The sequence below is a fragment of the Anabrus simplex genome, chromosome 1, assembly GCF_040414725.1.
Source record: "Anabrus simplex isolate iqAnaSimp1 chromosome 1, ASM4041472v1, whole genome shotgun sequence".
In the NCBI taxonomy this organism is placed as follows: domain Eukaryota; kingdom Metazoa; phylum Arthropoda; class Insecta; order Orthoptera; family Tettigoniidae; genus Anabrus; species Anabrus simplex.
Genome location: NC_090265.1, coordinates 598,555,316 through 598,574,896, shown reverse-complemented (window position 1 = coordinate 598,574,896; position 19,581 = coordinate 598,555,316). Strand labels below are relative to the sequence as shown.

At 36.2% G+C, this 19,581-nt stretch overlaps 1 protein-coding gene across 2 annotated transcripts in view; it reads right to left on the bottom strand.

Moving 5' to 3' along the window:
* The window catches only part of LOC136857180 (CD109 antigen), a 271,611-nt gene that overhangs the window by 103,036 nt on the left and 148,994 nt on the right, over positions 1-19,581 (bottom strand). For both annotated transcript variants that reach the window (XM_067135625.2, XM_067135626.2), the window contains exons 2-6: positions 17,991-18,180; positions 13,082-13,235; positions 11,895-11,965; positions 6,473-6,524; positions 955-1,085 (exon numbers count right to left, since the gene is read on the bottom strand). In XM_067135625.2, coding sequence (XP_066991726.2) covers positions 955-1,085; positions 6,473-6,524; positions 11,895-11,965; positions 13,082-13,235; positions 17,991-18,180 — 598 coding nt within the window. The remainder of the gene's footprint in view (positions 1-954; positions 1,086-6,472; positions 6,525-11,894; positions 11,966-13,081; positions 13,236-17,990; positions 18,181-19,581) is intronic.

The following is a 19,581-nucleotide window of genomic DNA, read 5'->3' as shown; positions in this document are numbered from 1 at the left end:
TGATTCAATACTATACAATAAAACTTTCACCCAAGGAACAAAAATTACACATGTATTACAATTAACTAAAAGTATGGCATGATTATACTATTAGAAAGTCATTTAGTATTTGACTGCACACTAACGAAATAACAGACACTAGATAGAACTGCACAGACACATTGACCGAATGAGACTGCCAGATTGACGAACGCACGCAGCAAGCGAAATCATACCTCAGTGTCCATGACCTTGGCAAAAATATACCCCTTCTATCCTTCCTCACAGCACATGCAAAACACTGCTGCATGAATCTTCACTACTTACTTTGATGCTGTTCGAATCAGATAATTGCGATGAATGACATTCTGTGCATGTATTCGCTAAGTATTTCCTTAATATTGAAATAAATTAAGAAAAGAATTAGCTGATAAGACTACAGGGTTTCTACAAATTATTTTTTAATAATTCCTATAATTCCTTCTTTCAGGTGGCTAAAATGGAATAAAAATGGAGAATATTTTCTCCACAAAGTTGGGGAGGGGTGCAGTCGCCCTGTCCCACCTACCCACCCACCCCTGCCAGTAGCCACCACCGGTGAACACGTTTCATTCACCTTGGAGATCTGAAAGAAATGACCTTGAGGAAAGAGCCCATCCATGAAAATGAAAACATGAGAAAATGTGGAGTTTGCCTTTGTCCTTTTGTGTTTTCTATTTAGTCTCATCTTCCCTTTCTGATTTCTGCCCACACTAGCCTATAAACTGATTATCTTCCTGTTGAATGTATATTTATGTATACGTGTTTGTTCCTTTCCATCACTTAGGAATAGGTAGTCCTGATCATGATCTCCAACATTGAATGCTGTACAGTTTACCAGTAATCTAGAATCAATAAATAATCTGTTCTTCCTATTATTTTATAAGTGAATCAAAACTGACAGATGAGCTTAAAATATGGACAAATATATCGTACCTCAAACAATGGTATGAAGTAATTCTCAACTGTAATGTTTTGTTCCTCTATTTGCTGGTAAGCTTCCACTCGAATTTTCCACACTCCACTTTTAGCCAGATTTGGAAGTGTAAATTTGTGGCTTATAACACCTAGAAGTTAAAATAGAAATGCAAATTAATACATTAAGACTCATCATTAGATATGTATCTATAACGAAATAAATAAAAATCCAGTTCAGTTAATTTATTTTATAGACATCAGTGACTTATTTTTATAAAGATCTAGGCATCCCTGAAATAGCCAACAGTCGTCTTCTTCCTGTCCTTTTCCCTTATTTATTGAGTTGGGCATTAGGTTTGAATTTGACCCAGTTTTACGGCTGGATACACTTCCCAATGCCAACCGTACATGGAGGTATGTATTCACTATTGCATGTTTCTATGGTGGTTGGCAATGTGGTGTGTTATATGCAGTTGAATAGAAGTGCTGTAAGACAAACACAAACACCCAGTTCTCAAGCCAGAGGAATTAACTATATTCTGTCAAAATCCTCGGTCTGGCCAGAAATCGAACCCGGGGTCCCCTGAATGAAAGACCAGGATGTTGAGCATTCAGCCAAGGAGCCAGACTGAAATAGCTAACAGTATTTCATACAGCTCATTAAAATAAAATAAAACAGTATGGGTTTCATACCTATGAAGTAGGCTGATCAGCACAGAAAGAATGTATTGCAAGCTTGAAGCTGTATTGTATATTTAGATAATGGCTAGTTTATACACTATAATAAGTATGATTAGTGAAATGGCTTAGCTGCTGGTTTTCCCCACCTATATTATCAAGGTGTCTGCCACCATAGTGTAACAGTTTGCACTATTAGCTGCTGTCCTTAGAGGCACTACTGTAGTTAGATTCCCAGTACTGCCAGAGAAGAATGTTGGGAGGGCTGGTATATAGTTAAAATGGTATATTCAGCTCACCTCCATTGGGTGTGTGCTTGAAAAGAGATGCACTGTCTTGGGATGAGTACACGAGTTTGTCCATTAGTGTGATGTTTATTGTTATTAGCTGCCATCCTTGGAGGCCCAGGTTCAATTTCTGATACTGCCAGGAATTTAAGATTAGCAGGAGGGTTGGTATGTGGTTAAATATATACCTGCAACTCACCTCCATTTGTTGTTTGCCTGGAAAGAGCTACATTACCTTGGGACGAGGACATAGATTTCATTTTTAAAATGTTATATTTTACCAATGTTCAAATGTTAATAGATACCACATTAGGCTTTCACCTGAAAAATCAATCAATCAGTCAACACTGATCTGCATTTAGGGCAGTCGCCCAGGTGGCAGATCCTCTATCTGTTGTTTTCCTAGTGTTTTCTTAAATGATTTCAAAGAAATTGGAAATTTATTGAACATCTCCCTTGGTAAGTTATTCCAATCCCTAACTCCCCTTCCTATAAATTAATATTTGCCCCAATATGCCCTCTTGAATTCCAACTTTATCTTCATATTGTGATCTTTCCTACTTTTAAAGACGTCACTCAAACTTATTCGTCTACTATTGTCATTCCATGCCATCTCTCCGCTGTCAGCTCAGAACATACCACTTATTCACAATCACAAAGAATGGGTACCGTCCACCTAATCAATATTTTATTATGTCTTATTACTATGCAGTACCGGTTTCGACCTTTACAGGGGTCATCTTCAGCTGGTCATGAGACCCAAAGTTAACATATAAAAACATTACTAAATCTAATGGAGAATGTCACATGATATGAGTGATAATATTAAAATATACAATGATATTATGTGTCCTCTGGTTTAAATAACAGGCGTCGATATTTTATGACATGCATATGTTGGTTAAAATTCTGGTGTACTGTTTGTGAGTAACAGATAATTTGTTAAAATACAATTTTTACACTTAAAATGTTTATAGCATTCTTGAGGTACACTTTGGAGTTTAATTAATGTTGGTAAATCATTGCACACGTTCATGGATATGTTTGTACCAAGCATTCTAGAATACTCCAAGATATGGATGTGATAAAAGCTAGAAACACATAGTACATTAAAATACGATGTTCTATAACATAAAATGTTCACAGTATTCTTGCGGTACACTTTGGAGTTATATTAATGTTGGTAAAGCATTGTGTACATTCACAGATATGTTTGTACCAAGCATTCTAGAATGTTCAATGATGTGAATTGTTTATCTTGTGTGTTCATACAGTTGAGAATGTTAGATGATTTACATCATAATACTGTGGTGTGTTATCAGTTTCCTTGGAACTAATCTTGTTATTAGATATTGAATAGGTGCAGATATTCCCTCCTTGTAGTTCTGTTGTTGGACATGTTAGTAATATAGTACTGTTGACTGGTCAATGTGTACGACGTGCTCCCCATTGAATTCCATTTAGTTCGCCAAGTTGTTTCCAAGGAGTCCCTCGCCTGTCGAATGGGAGTGGGACTCCATTACTCCCATAGGTCTGAGGCTTGCTTAAAAGGTTCTGAGCTCGGTAAATTCATGAAGCAGGATGCTACCCTAGTTGCACATAGTCCAAGTGAGGATCTCTTCTCTAACGGGTTATGGACCACCGGTGAATTGTATAGTCCTAGCCGCCTGAGCACAAGGAGGGCCATGACTCAGAATATGTCCGAGATGCCCACTCCCATTCCATAGCAACTGGTATCCTGACTCTCAGGACCACTTACTAGGCCACTCAGCCGTTGCCCATGTTTCATGATCTAGGACGTGACTACAGTAACCCACACCATGAATAGATATAATAAAGTATTGATTAGGTTGACGATACCTATTCTTTGTGATTGTGAATACAAGTATCAATACGGACGTAAACCTGATAGATTATAACATACCACTTAGTTGAGCAGCTCATCTGTTTTCTCCCAGTTCCTCCCAGTCCAAACTTTGCAACATTTTTGTAACGCTACTCTTTTGTCGGAAATCACCCAGAACAAATAGAGCTGCTTTTCTTTGGATTTTTTCCGGTTCTTGAATCAAGTAATCCTGGTGAGGGTCCCATACACTGGAACCATACTCTAGTTGGGGTCTTACCAGAGACTTATATGCCCTCTCCTTTACATCCTTACTACTACCCCTAAACACCCTCATAATCATGTGCTGAGATCTGTATCCTTTACCCCAATGAAGATTTTTCCTTATATTAACACCTAGATACTTACAATGATCCCCAAAAAGAACTTTCACCTCATCAACGCAGTAATTAAAACTGAGAGGACTTTTCCTATTTGTGAAACTCACAACCTGACTTTTAACCCCGTTTATCATCATACCATTGCCCGCTGTCCATCTCACAGCATTATCGAGGTCATGTTGCAGTTGCTCACAATCTTGTAACTTATTTATTACTCTATACAGAATAACATTATCTGCAAAAAGCCTTACCTCTGATTCCACTTCTTTACTCACTAAATAATTTGGTGTTAATAATGGCATTCTGTCTTAAATCTCTGGCCAAAAATTAAAATGAACTGTAGTGGTACCTGTGATCTCTGAAATACCTCATATAAGTGAGAGAATTTTTTTTTTTCATGTACCATAATAAAGTAACTTCAGTTTTAATAATACTGAGTTCAAATACTGGGTTAAAAAAAGAACTGGTTTTTGAACTTTTATTAATAAAGGAGAATGAATTTACTTTCATTCTCAGTCATCTATCATAAAATGACATCAGTTTTTCAGAAAATAAGCATTTCATTTTTTGAGGGTCATCTAATTTGACTTTGAACATACTGTAGAAACTCTGCAGGTTATCACTTCTTCAAACTAGAATCACTAAAGTTTACATAATATTGAAATTATGGCTATGTTTACACATTTTTACAGGCAGATATATAATTATGCTTGATACTAGGAAAAGGAATATATTGATTACACATATGCTAGAAAATGGCAATAAAAGTTCTGTATTCAGATTACTAAAGCAAAAAGCTAGACCTGCTCATAACTACATGTGGAAGGCAACACATTGCAGAGGTTAGTGTTCAGCTCAGTTTGGCTCAGTAGCTCAGTTATTATGACGTTTGTCTTTTGTTACAGGATAGGATCTCAGCTTAGTTGGCATTTAAGTTCTTAAGTGTGAAAGATTTACATGAATGTTTATAGATACATATTTGAAACATCCATGTGGTATCGAGAAGGACATTCTGCTTTAAACCTCCAGAGAAAATCCTAAATGTGTGCTCCAGCAGTCCCAAAAACAACGTTCACCTCACTTTCATAGTTAGTTAATCTTATAAATTAAAAATCATTATTTATTCCCATTATTAACAGCAATAAGATATTTCTGATGAGAGCTAGCAGCTACTTGATTAACATTGGGGGCTGAGAAGAAATTAACATAGAAGACTTGGGAGAGATCCCATCTATTTGAAGATGGCAGTGTATGAAGATGTGGAGATTGCCCTTGTCCTTTTGTGTTTTTATGTTTGTCCTTGCTCCATTTCTATTACTGGACCCTTGTTTTCAGTGTTCAGCTGCCATTGTGTTTATTCTATTATGTATTCCTATAATGTTTCTACTTCTATACAGGGTGATCGGAAACAACATGAACCGGGTACACAAGTGTTAGAGGGTTGGTCATACTGATAAATAATTTGAAAAAAATAATTCAGGATCTCGCACCATTATCATTTTACCAGTTGATGAAGTTAGCCAATCGGATCACTTCACGAGTGAATTCAAACGGGCTTTACGAGGCGGAGGTGCTAAATCTGCAGGTGGCTTAGGCGGGCTTGAGAGCCATGCTGAAAATCAGCACCAAACACAAACACACAGTGGGTTTGAGCCGGTGTCACCGTAGCGTTCCTGCTAAGGTGCAGTCCTGTCAATTTGGAGGTCCGTGCTCAAATCTTTCTCATGTTTCTTCGATTGGTGTTGTAAATGATGATACAGATATTGATTCCCATAGGGAACCTGAAATATTTGTCCCGAATGAGTAAATTTATAATACCAATACCAATATCCAATAACAGACCATTTATATTGGTGCTCACAAGCCAGTCTTAAGCCATGTGCAGATTTAACAATACCGCCTCACAAAGCCAATTTGAATTCGCCTAGGAGGCAATCTGATTTGTTAACTTCAGCAGCTAATAAATTGACGACGCAAGATATTGAATAATTTTTTTCGGATTATTTATCAGTATGACCAACCCTCTAGCACTTTTATATCCAGTTCATATTGTTTCTGACCCCCTGCATATGACTTGATTTGTCTTGTTCCTTTCCATGACTTATTTTTCTGGTTAAATGTTGCATGTAGTTTGCTTTTGTCACAGTTGGCATTGTATTTACTTAGCCAGCTATGAAAATGAATTGAAGGTTGACCCCTGGTGCTGCTACTGTGTCAATTAGTGCACCTGACTAGACCAGGTGGATACAGATTCAAGTCTTGAGCAGATCTAACTCCTCAGCTCTGTTCTCTGAGAACTAGTCTCAAACAATCATCTATAATAAAAGATAAAAACTTGGTGTACTAACCATTGTTGTTTTGCATCGACACCCATCTTCTCATAATGAAACCATCAGGATCCTACAAAAGAATTATATTTCTTATTTTTTTCCTTTCTAGTGTTACAATGCAAGCATAGCCCAATGAGTGCTTTTATTTATTGAATAGGATTTCAAATAGTGGTGATATAACATTAGGCCACAAGCAAAAATTACAACATCTTTACAGAAATTGAATACACTAGCTCCATTTAAACTATCGGTACCACTTTTTTTTAAAAAATAAAGAAAACATAGTTGAGCATTTGAATTAAATATACAGTAGAATGTGGTTAATTTAAACCAGAAGGATCCAGAAAAAACAAACTGCAAGTTTGCATTAAACCATATCACCCAGCATACTTAACTGAATCTCAAATTCAAAATGGTCCATAGTTTTTCAGTGGTTCCTCAAGTTGCACTGACAGTAGAATATGATGAAACAATAACAACATATTGCTTTCTTTTAGCAAAGGCATAATAGAAAATTTGCTAACAGTTCTGAACATAACACAGTACACTTCACAATTTAAGTGAAGCATGTTGGCCTCATTGCTGAACTCATTTCTTCTCCTCGCAGCTGTCAATCAACTTCACTTGATATTCCGGGTTTAGGCCTAATGAGCAGGTTTTCCAAGTTATTGACTCTCAAAAATTGCTACCTAAAAGACCATTCAAGGAACATACCCTCACGTGGCAAGTGCTTGAACACTTTCTTACCTTCCCAACAAGTAAAATTCCATTTCCAGCTACAAAACAATTCTACACTACTTCTCTTCCACTCAGGCAACATTTAATCACTCTTTAACATGGTATTTTATTTCAAATTAAACAATATAATATTAAAATTATTTAAAATTGTATTGTGTAGAATGTCAAAAGACTGCAAGAAAAGTTTGAATGTTCATTAATTTCAATTTTAAATGTTCCAAGTAACTAAGTTCTGCTAAATCTGAAATATTCACTAATAATGAAAATAGTTATATGAGGAAAGACATATAAATAGTTTGTTCTTGATTCAAAGATAACATCTGTAGAAGTGGTTAAAAGACATGCTATCATCAGAAATGATGACATAAAAAATTGTTGCACAGGTGAGGGAGATAATTAGATTCTAATATACACATGGTAACCCCCAAAGGTCTACTATATGCTCCATTTTGTTCATATACACGGAATATTGAAGAAAAAAAAGTGCTGTCCAATAATCAGAAGCCCTGATAAAGAGAATCAGGACAATTAGAATGAGAACAGGAACCAACCCTCTAATTTGCAATTTTATCAGGTCTCTTGAATGTTGTTACAACCAACTTCTACTGCAGTTACAACTTGGCTGCATTGTGGGATTCTTGTCATAACTCCAAAGGAAAGTAATCATATTAGTACAACTATTTTTCTTCCCACTCCTTATGTTGATAATCTTTAAATTTGAAACTTTACCATTTTTCCATCATGCTATTAGCACCATCATTTGTTTTCACTTGGTAATATTTTATACAGTATTTCTGTTTGTTGATTCACTTCTCCCAGTGATAATTTTCAATACAATTGAGAGCTTCCTTTGATTGGAACAATACAGTATCTTGGAAACACTGTCTTGATAATTTGTCTTCAATAGAATTGGCAGCACCAGGTCCTGATGACATCAGAGCTGAGGTACTTCAAGTGCTTGGTGATGATGGAGCAGATATCATTCTTGATATCTGCAACAAAATTTGGTGCACTGGCTCTTGGCCAGAAGACTGGACACAATCCATGTTTATTCTGCACCACAAAAGAGTCTTCACAGTGAAATGTCTAAACTACTGCACAATCTCTCATATTACATGTGAGCAAAGTTCTTGTACGGATACCAGACTAGAGGTTCCAAAACTATCTAGAATACCAGATATCAGCTGAACATGTAGGATTTGTAAAAGGCAGAAGGGCAACAGAGCAGATATTCAATTAGCAACAACTTATAGAGAAAGCTCAAGAATTTAACACTTCAATGTTGCTGTGTTTTATTGATAATAAAAAGCATTTGATCATGTCTAATGGAGTGATCTTTGGAGTCAAAACAACAAGGCTGCATTCTATCACAAAGACTGTTCAGTGCCTATGATGAATTTGTAACAAGACAAAATTTGGAGAACTTCAAAGAGGATGTGTTGATAGGAGATTAGAAGTTACCTAATCTGCAATATGTGATATGACTGTACTGGCCAAGGATGCTGCTGAACTTGAGACATGTTCCAGCTGATCACTATGATGGTAATTTTGGACTGGAGATAAACATGGAAAAAAGAAACTACTTTTCCCTTTGTAAAAATCAAATGATCATAAATATGTCTCCCAGTCATGGCCATCCATCAATGGCTGTTAATTTCAAATGGCAACCAGCCATAGAACATAGCCTGTATGGTTGCTAGGTAACATTGTCTAACATCCATCCATACCTTACATCACTGCCTGCATGGTTGCTATGGTTACACTTTCATCACACATTTTGACATGTCACATTACACAGATTTTCAGATGACCCTCGGCTGTGAAACATATTTATGTCAAAACAAAGATAATGATTGTCGATGGGGATAATACACTCCAACTGCAACATTTGCCACCACAAATTGAAGTTAATGAATTCATCTACCTTGGGTCAGTCATTTCTAGCCAGGGCAGCTGTGAGGCAGAACTAAAGTGGTGTATAGCAGTTGCCCAAAACACAGTGGCTAGCCTTTTGAAGATATGGTCTGATAAAAAGATAACAAAACACACAAAGAAACAACTTATGGAAATGCTGGTGTTCACCATTTTTCTGTATAAAATTGGATGGATGCCTTTGAAATGTGGTGCTGGCATGAATGCTCCGTATTCAGTGGACATCGAGAAGAACTAACATCTCCATTTAAATTAACTAGATATTAAGCACAGGCTATCCACAATTTGCCGACATTGCATTTTATAATTCTTTGAGCATGTGATTCACCATGATGGAACTAGTCTTGAGAAACTAGTTGTCCAAGGAAAGGTAAACTGAAAGCAGACCAGAGGCAGAACAGCAATTAAATGACTGGACCAGATTAAATGCTTCACCAAATACCTCTACAGACCTTTGATGTTGATTATGTACGTTGTTCAAGGGGCCTAACAGCTAGGTCACCGGTCCTTAATAGTACAAGGTGAAAGAAACAAAAATAAAAACTTCAAACCAGAATCTAAAATGAATGATGATGAAAAAATGATCATGAAACAAAAACAATCAGTGGATCCAATTCATAATGCTTTAATTACTGGGATGATAATCATTATCTAAAGGAGTCCAAAATCCAAGTCACCGGCCCCTCATAATGGTACACTGGTAAAGTGGACGCACGGTGTTCTGCATGGTGGTACTAATCACAGGTAAGGTAGACACCTGGTATGTCACACACAATGGCACCACTCACAGGCAACACAAACCCCATGGTGTTTCGCACATAAGGGTATTACTCACAAGCAACGCAGACCCATGGCGATCCTCAAACAGAGGGACTAATCATGGGTGCCGTTATTCCCGTGGTGTTCCTCACTTAGTGGAACTAATCACAGGCCACGTTTACTCATGGTGTTGCTCACATAGTGCTACTAATCATAGGCAATGTAGACCCATAGTATATCACACATTATGGCAATGCCCATAGGCAACAAAAACCCATGGTGTTCCTCACATAATGGTACCACTACACTCAGGCAATGAAGATCCATGGTTTTACTTAACATAGTGGTACTAATCATGGACGCCAGCCCAACCTGTGGTGTTTCTCACTTAGTGACACTAATTACAGGCAACGTAGACCTAGGGTGTTTCTTGTCAAGTGGTACTACTCATTGGTAACACAGATCCATTCTGAACACGGTAGAACTGACCGGTGGAATACACACGATGACCATTATCACAAACAAAGCCCAGACCCGTAATGTGTCTTGCATAATGGTTCTGTTCCTATGTAACATAGACCCATGCTTTCCCTTGCAAGGTGGTACTAGTCGCATGTAACGTCGACCCATGGTGTTCTGCACATAATGGGACTGATCGCAAGTATTCTAATGGTTCTAATGTAGTGGTCCATGTCCTTGGTCACCCCTTTTAGTTGCCTCATACAACAGGCAGGGTATACCATGGGTGTTTTCTTCGTCTGCATCCCCCCACCCACAGGGAGTTGTGTGTTTGGTCCGCAAGAGATATTTTATTTTGATCAAGTCCGCTGGCAAGCTGGTTAGGACCCCCCTATCCGCCACCTGGTATGCGCCACGTAGGAGTATCACCTTCCCCCTGCTATGATAGCGTGGTAGATTCGTGGTACAGACCTTTATCACAGAAGCGGACTGACTGAAATGGAGAGAGTCGGAAGATGCGCCTAAGTCATAGGATCACAATTCCTCAGCTATGAGGATAACAAGTCAGAAGAAGAATTGGCAACCTTCTTTTTTTTTTCCAAAAAGTTATGGTAAAGACGTTGTTCTTCTAAATAAATGTAGGTCACAACTATACATTTTTTAAAAAAATTGTATGTTTTAGATTCAATTAATATTTACATCTTTACTATCCAGATAAAATGATAGCTCAATTTGATATTGATATTGACATAATCTAAACATCTTTCCAAACCTGATGGATAAATTTCCTGTATTTCTTAGCTTTGTAAAGTTTGTTTGAAAAGACTGAGATGATTTTGACATGGTTTTAATGAATTTCAAGATGTAATACACTATCCTATGTCTAAGTTTATTTACTGAAAATAACTTAGTTCTCCATGTCTTAATTTATTTTGAAATGGTGGATCATTTCAAATATTTTCCTAGGATAGCAGTATACTAAATGAAAATGAATCAAGATGTAGCAAAGCAAATGAGCGAGCTTGCTGTCACAATCTGTAACAAATAAATTAGTTCCTGAATAAAACTATCTTTACATCGATCTGTTTTTAGATGGACTTTGCTGTGCGGGAGTGACTCAGGATATATTATTCGTAAGTTGGAAGTAATGGGTATGAAAATAAAGAGAACGATTGCTGATACAAACAGATGGAACAATGGCAGGAGGTTATTTGGAATGAGGACATAAAGGCTAATTTAGGAATATACTCGATGGAGGAAGTTGTACATACAAACCAGTGGTGGAATCATATGAGTCAGGTGGAGGAGAATAGGTTGCCTAGAAGAATAAGGGAAAGCAAGGCAAAGATAGACTCAGTGTTTAATGATTTAATTATGAGAGTTGTTGAACTAAATGAGGCTACAGAGCTTGTTGCAAATAGAGGATTGTTGGAGGCACTTAGTTAGGCTTACAGGCTGAATGCTCGAAGACATGAGAGTCTATAATGAAGATGCTAGTATTCATGTATTCAGGTAAATCTTAAATAATGGGTTAAATTATTATTGTACTCACCTTAACATATACATCAACAACATCTTCATATGGCATTAGATCAACAGTAAGGAGTATTACACGGAAGTTGACTGGAACAAAAAATTCAATAAAGTACGGTACCTTATTTTAGATCGGGGAACAACTTCCATACAGAGGCCACATTTCTGACAAGATAAAAGAAACTAGTATTTTACTACAAAATATGACAGACATTAATACGTTTATCCATTGGTTTAGAAGGTATTTCACCAACATTTATTTTTAAATTACAATATTATAAATAACTTTAAATGTGCTGTTACTGTTTGATAATTTATTGACGATGTCAACAACTTCCCGCAAGAATGGGTTGTCAAACTGACAAAGTAAAACATTACCTATATAGATATATCTTTTAAGGAAAAATAAATGGTATGTTTATATAATAAAATAAAGCAGGTCTAGTACACAAGATCTGAGTATGTTCACAGATTGTCAAATTGCAGAAATGACAGTTTTATCAATGCTTTTCATGGGCAGGTAAAAACTCTTTCCAGAATACTGGAAGTCTGGGATTGTACAATGTGCTTCAACCATCAATCTAAGAACTTTTATATTTTCAAGCTGGTTCTTCTGCTTGTAGAAAGGCATTGTTAGCTCATACCATTCCGATTAAAATACTTGCCTTTGTATTTCTCATGTTTTAGAACATTTCTGTGGTATATCCACATATATCTTTAACAAGACTTATCTTATACACGAGAGTATTTTGGTTTTATGCTCTGTAGCACAAGATAAATTGCCAACATTTTTTGACAAGTATCACTGTGGACTATGGGGGAAATTAAAAATAATTCCTTACCTGAAAAAAAAAAAAAAAAAAAAAAAAATCTATTCCTTCTGTGAAGGTATCTTAATCACAAAATACCGATTTTCAGTGCAAATATTTCAAGTGTTGAACCCAAGTCCTCCTGGGTGGAAGGATGGTGTATCCTCTATTGTGTGTTTTTGTGCTAGCTGGTAACAAAGCACACACAGAGAGAGTGAGAGAGAGAAGATAAATACAAATGCTCAGTTTTTGAGCATGAAGAATTAACCAGGCGCAGTATGCAGCTAAAATTTCCAGACCTGCCTAGAATCAAACTGAAACCTCTGGCCAACTATAATGTTAGTAAAATAACCACCATAGATTATTATGTAATAATGAGATCATGTGATTTACTCACCTACTTGGCCTGCTTTGTAAACAGGTTTGCTTGTTTGAACAATTATGGCAAGAAAACTTGGAGAAAAGATGAGCTCAGTCTCATTTAGAAAGGTTCTCCTCCCATTTGCATGGACTCTGAGTTTGTAAGTCCCTGGCCCAATTGCTTGTGGCACCTGAAATAAGATATAACAACTGACATTTACTGTAAAATAACTCACTCTACATCTTTTTAATACAGAGTTCCACAGCAAAGACATAGTACAGTCCAAACGAAGAACAGTATCCCAGTACCTCTGAATACTATTATGAGTATCAAAAAATCTGTAAGGATATTAAAAGTTACTAATTTGAAGTTTATTTTATTTCTTGAACACTTCTGGCATACTGGTATTATGTTATCAAATATTGTTTTAATATAAATAATGTCAGTTTCATTCTGGAGTAATAATAATAATAATAATAATAATAATAATAATAATAATAATAATAATAATAATAATAATAATAATAATAATAATAATAATAATAATAATAATAATAATAATAATAATAATAATAATAACAATAACAATAACAACAACAACAACAACAATAATAATAATAATAATAATAATACCAGGGGTACGCCTTCCCTGGCTAGTTAAACTGTGTGCCTTTTCTAAAGCCATCTATGTAAACAAACTTGAACTTGTGAACTACAAGTCTTCAACTGTTAGATGTCTCTACCATCGGTTTATTTGCTCCCTCTAGCGGGCTAAACTCTAATTATTCCATAAAGAAATATTTATTTTCGATGTTTATAAACCTGGTTCTGAGGCTTGTGTTTTTAAATGTTCTGAAGTTGTCAACACTTCAGCTGGTTCCTCCTTCCTTATAATCAACCTATCAAAAACTTGGAAATATTTTCTCTAGCAAATTAAAATTGGGAATGTGTACAGGAATCCTGCCTATCTGTAAAGAGTTCTGGAAGCTTCCCCATAAAAGTACGGCTTTAGGGCCATATTGTCCGAATTGTTCCAATTATTGTGAGTGCGGCGTGTCTAAAGGGAGGCAGGAGAATGGCCTGCATGAGGAAGGCCCAATGACTCAAGGTAATGGCAGAATTTTCATAGACATGTGATAGCTCCTGCGGATATTTTGAGAGGAAGGTTTCAAACCTCTTTTATTTAATGTAAATTTCTAAATCTGGTGGTTTAAATGTAGAATTTTGGCAAGTCTGAGGACTCTGTTCTATTCCCTACTGGGAAATAGGTAATGTAAGGGAACAAAGAGTGATGACCCTTTGTCGGTTCCCATTCAACCCTGCATGGGCTGGCTAAAGTTTTTGAAACCTCTAAATTTATTAAATCTTGTTTGGTTTTTATGTTTCTCATTTAGTCACTCTGGTGTAGTATAGGAAAACCCACTTAGGGTTTTAACTACTTCTATACAGAGGGAAAGTGTTTGCCTTCTAACCTTTTGTTTATGGCCAGTCATATGCAACCTTTTCTTTTTACACTAAGGCCACTTAGTATGGGCAAAGTGTGTAAAATTTTTCTGGTGTTAGTTTCCTTTGTGAACATTGAACTCTATAATTGTTGAGCAATAGATAAGCCCACATCAGGGCAACTGGGTGTAAATACTTTAATTGAGGACAACCAATAGGTTGTCAGGTGGAACGTAAGTGCACCATAAGAAATTTATGCATCTGCGAGGCTGGACTATGGTGCTTTTGGAGCACAGACTCCCATATAGTGTAAATGATCGGAGCAAATAGTGCTCTTGTAAATCCTGTACCAGTCAAGATCAATAACGCTGTTTTCTATGTAAACCAACCAAACTGTTAATTATCAAAAGTTTTGTACCTGATTTTCAGACTTCTAAGTCCCTGTTATTGTTAGAGCTGATGAAGTCATTAATATTGTTGTTATTCATTCAGATTTTCTATTTCTAAAATTTAAACTTAAAAAAAGGAAAGAAATAAAATTTCAAAATGTATTGTGTTAAGTTCTGCTCTTGTTAATTCTTTGTCCAGCCATTCAACCCACATGCTTCTTATACCTCTGTGAGCCATGCTATCCCTGGAACAATAATAACAACAATAATTTTCACTTTATTCATCTTAACTTACTTGCACAATCTTAGTTACAATATTAAATTTTCATCAGTAGATGACAGTCCCGGTCTAGAAAGGCAAGAATAACGGCCGAGAGGATTCAGCGTGCTGACCACACGACACCTCATAATCTGCAGGCCTTCAGGCTGAGCAGCAGTCGCTTGGTAGGCCAAGGCCCTTCAAGGGCTGTAGTGCCATGGAGTTTGGTTTGGTTTTTTAGATGACAGTAATTGTTAGGGAGTGGATTTTAAGTGCTAAAAACCTTGAAGATATCTATTTTCTTTTGCAGTAAATAATTGAAAAAATTGAAATATTTTGAAATATTGTTTCAGTATTTCAAAATTGTAAGTATGTATTATAGGAAAAATAACTTTCCAATCATGGTAAGATAGGGTTAAAGTAGCTCGCAGTTGCAGTAATTAACAAAGAGTTTCAAGTTTTGCTTCATGAATTTATGTACGTTGTCTCAGAGCAGGGCCTGATACCGAGAGAAGGATGGTTCAATGTTACAAGATAGTCTTGCAAATTTCACTAAAGGAATGTTGCAGACTTTGGGGCCTTCTTTTCTCACTGCCATATGCATAATCAATAATCTCAATTAAGAAGTTGGTTGATGTTTCTATTTTCTTTATAGAGTAACACAAAAACACAAATTTGCAGATATGTAAGATAATTCATTTGTTAATGAACTCTAAGTAAGTCCTGAAGAATTTCAATTGATAAAGAGTCATCTTATTTAGTTCATCTAATATGGATTTAAAATGTTCAAATTAGTCTAATACACTACTGCTTGAAATCAAGTACCCCAACAAGTAACTATGGGGTATAGGTGGATGTGCAAGATCTGGATGTTTAGCTTTGAACAAACCCGTTCTTGTCAGGGCTTTCTTGTACTGTGATTTTGACTGCATGTGCTGGTTCAGTATCTCCCCAGAATTTTACACCATCTCCCACTTATGATATGGAAATTATGTGCGGCTGCTGGGAAAAGTCTATATCCAAATACTTAAGTATGTTCACAACCACAATTCTCTTACCACATGAGTAGTCATAGATGCATTGAATGACGTGACTATCTATACTGGTGAATTTTCTGCCATGTGAGGTGAAGTAATAAATAAAATTAAATTAATAATACCTACTCTATTTCAATTATTTATATAAAAATGTAAAAAATGCTTAAGAATGAAGCTGCCATACTTCTGTCAGTCAGCTGATTTTCAGTATTGAAAGTGTATGTATGTATGTCCTTAATATTGTGAATACACACAGCTGACTTATTTTACAGGTTCTTCAGTCTGTTGAAACTAATTTAGTGTGATATAAATTTAGAAAGTAGCTGAAAAGGTAAACATTTATTAACATATTATACCTGGTAAAGATACAATTAATTAATTAATTATGCATATATGATTAATGAATCCAAGAGGAGGCTACTCTGACACTATAAACATCTGGAATGTGGGTTATCTATACTAAATTTTCTGAATTTAGGCAGCACTCTCACCACTCAAGATGTTTTAGTAGGTTATTATTTATTATAATGTCTTACAAGATACTTTTTAGTCCAAAACTTTATTTAATCAAAAACATTAAACTTTCACCCCCCAAATACACAAAAATACATTATAAGATGATGAAGACCGCTTCCTTCCCACTCCTAAGCCTTTTCTATCTCATCATCACCATAAGACCTATCTGTGTCAGTGCGACATTAACAAAATTGTAAAAAGATGACAAAGTAGCACTTCTCCTCCCCTCTCCACTGAATAGAGTAAACGTCAACAGCATTCCCCTTACTCCCCTATATAGCAACCATGACTGGAGCAAGAGAACTGGTTTCAGTCCAAATGCAGTCTCTGGAGGTAATGGACAATTAGCAGCTTAGATAATTACAGAAAACTTTCTCAAGTTACTAAGGTGACAGTGGAAGACATTCATAATTAATCTCACTTGTTCATAACATCACTAATTCACCAAGTTTACACAGCGCAAACAATATTGTACGTATATGTGCATGACTTAAAGTGATTTGGTAGAATCTGAGGATGTAGAATGAAACATGTCATTTTTGTTTAATAGTGTGTATTTCCTTTTTTATGGCTATGTTATATTGTTAATATATGTTACAATTAGTATTTTCAGCAGACTGAAAAGCTTGATAGTTACATTAACTGAGTCGACAATGAAAAGATTAATTCCAATGTAAATGGTCTATTATTTGAAATTATATCTTTCCCAGGTAACTCATTCTTGGTTGCCAGCATTTTGGCCCAATGTACCAATTTGGACTTATCAGTTGGTAACTAGCACATCAACCGAGATGCATGGCTAGTGCATGGATATAATGGAGACCACTGCATAGACTACTTGGAACCACTGGTAGTGCCAATGCACTGTTAGAGACTTGGTCTCTTATACCAAAATACAGTAGATGCCTGCTAGGCCATCAGATGATAGAGATATGGATTTATATTGGAATTATGAATTTACACATTCAGGACAAATATTTCAGGTTCCCTATGGGAACCAATATCTGTATCGTCAAATAAAAAGTATGGCTTCATTCTTAACAAAAATACTCTATACCTAGATTGATAAATATCAGAGAAACATGGTGAACATTATGGATGACATGCAAGACATTTCTCAGTTCAATTAAATATAATGAATTACAAGGACAATAAAATTATTCTCTCCTGGTGTATCACAGGAAAAAAGTAATAAATTAGGATAGAGGAGTTCTTGCATCACTGCACCACTTTCTAGCTGTACAGTCAATGGTCATGATTATGGATTAAAACATTCATTGAAAATTAAAAAATAGCATTACCTTCAAGAACATAGTCTGAATGTAGTGTGGTACCAACTCCTGTGCAGCATTGGCTATAGTGATTCCATTGTAGCAGATCTCTAACTTCACTGAGTGTCTTGAGGTGCTCTCTGGATCACCCAGAAGAGTTACAGCCACACCAAACAGTGTTCCTGGCCGGATAATTGTCGGTGCAATTATTATATGACTTCTGAAACAGTATAATTGAAATTACAGTTAATAAATTTTCAATAGGTAGAGATAGTAGTGGTAACATCATAATCGACAAGGAAGGAAAAGAGAAAATGGGAGAAATATCTGGAACAGTTATTCCAAGATGACATGAGGAGACAGGAACCAGAGATATCAGATACAACAGGACCAGATATCCTAGTAAGTGAAGTGGAAGCGGGTATACAACAAACGAAGGAAGGGAAAGCAGCTGGGCCAGATGGCATACAAGCAGAATTTCTCAAACTGCTCAGTGAGGAAAAAATAAAAATGATCACAAAAATATTCAACGACATTTACTCATCAGGTAAAATCTCTCCAGAATGGTTAAAAATCAGAACTAAAGTTAAGTTATGAGTAGGTTCCCACCTTCCAATACTTATACTTATGATAAGTATTGGAAGGTGGGAACCTACTCATAACTTAACTTTAGTTGTGCTGAGCCAATACGGAATAAACATGAGATTTATAAGCTGTAAAAATCAGAATTTATTGCTTTACCTAAGAAATCAAATGCCAAAGAATGTGGGGTCTACCGTACCATCAGTTTAATGAGCCATCTGCTAAAATTATTTCTTAAAGTGATACACAAGCGGATATACAGTATTTGTGAAGAACAGATAGCGTCCAACCAGTTTGGGTTTTTGAAGGCAGTTGGCACTAGAGAAGCAATATTTAGTGTACAGGTACTGTTCCACAGATGTAGGGATATCAACTGTAATGTATTTGCATGCCTCATTGATTATCAAAAGGCGTTTGTTCATGTGGATCATGAACACCTGATAGATGTACTCAAGAAAACAGGAATTTATGGTAAAGATCTAAGAATAATAATAGCAAATTTATACTGGAACCAATCTGCAGTCATGAAAATAGATCAAGACCAATCTGAGCAAGTGAGAATACACCGAGGGGTCAGGCAAGGATGTATAATATCACTGATACTCTTCAACCTTTATTCTGAGCACGTATTCAAAGAAGCCCTATTTGATGTGGAAGAAGGAATTTCAGTGAATGGTGTCAAACTCAACAATTTGCACTACGCAGATGACACAATTGTCTTTGCAGATACAATGGAAGGGCTACAGAAATTGATGTACAAAATTTCTGAAACAAGCAAGAAATATGGTCTGGACATCAACACTAATAAAAGAAGAACATCCGAGGCGTGAATCTGTTCCTCAGTGGAGCAAGTATAGAGAGAGTTTCACAGTATCCGTACCTGGGTACCATCATTAACGAAGCATGGGACAATTCGCAAGAAATAAAGTGTCGCATTGGAAAAGCAAGAAGTGTTTTCAATTCAATGAGTTCAACCTTCAAGAATCACGACCTTACCATGGATACCAAAATGCGGCTTCTTAGGTGCTATGTGTTTTCA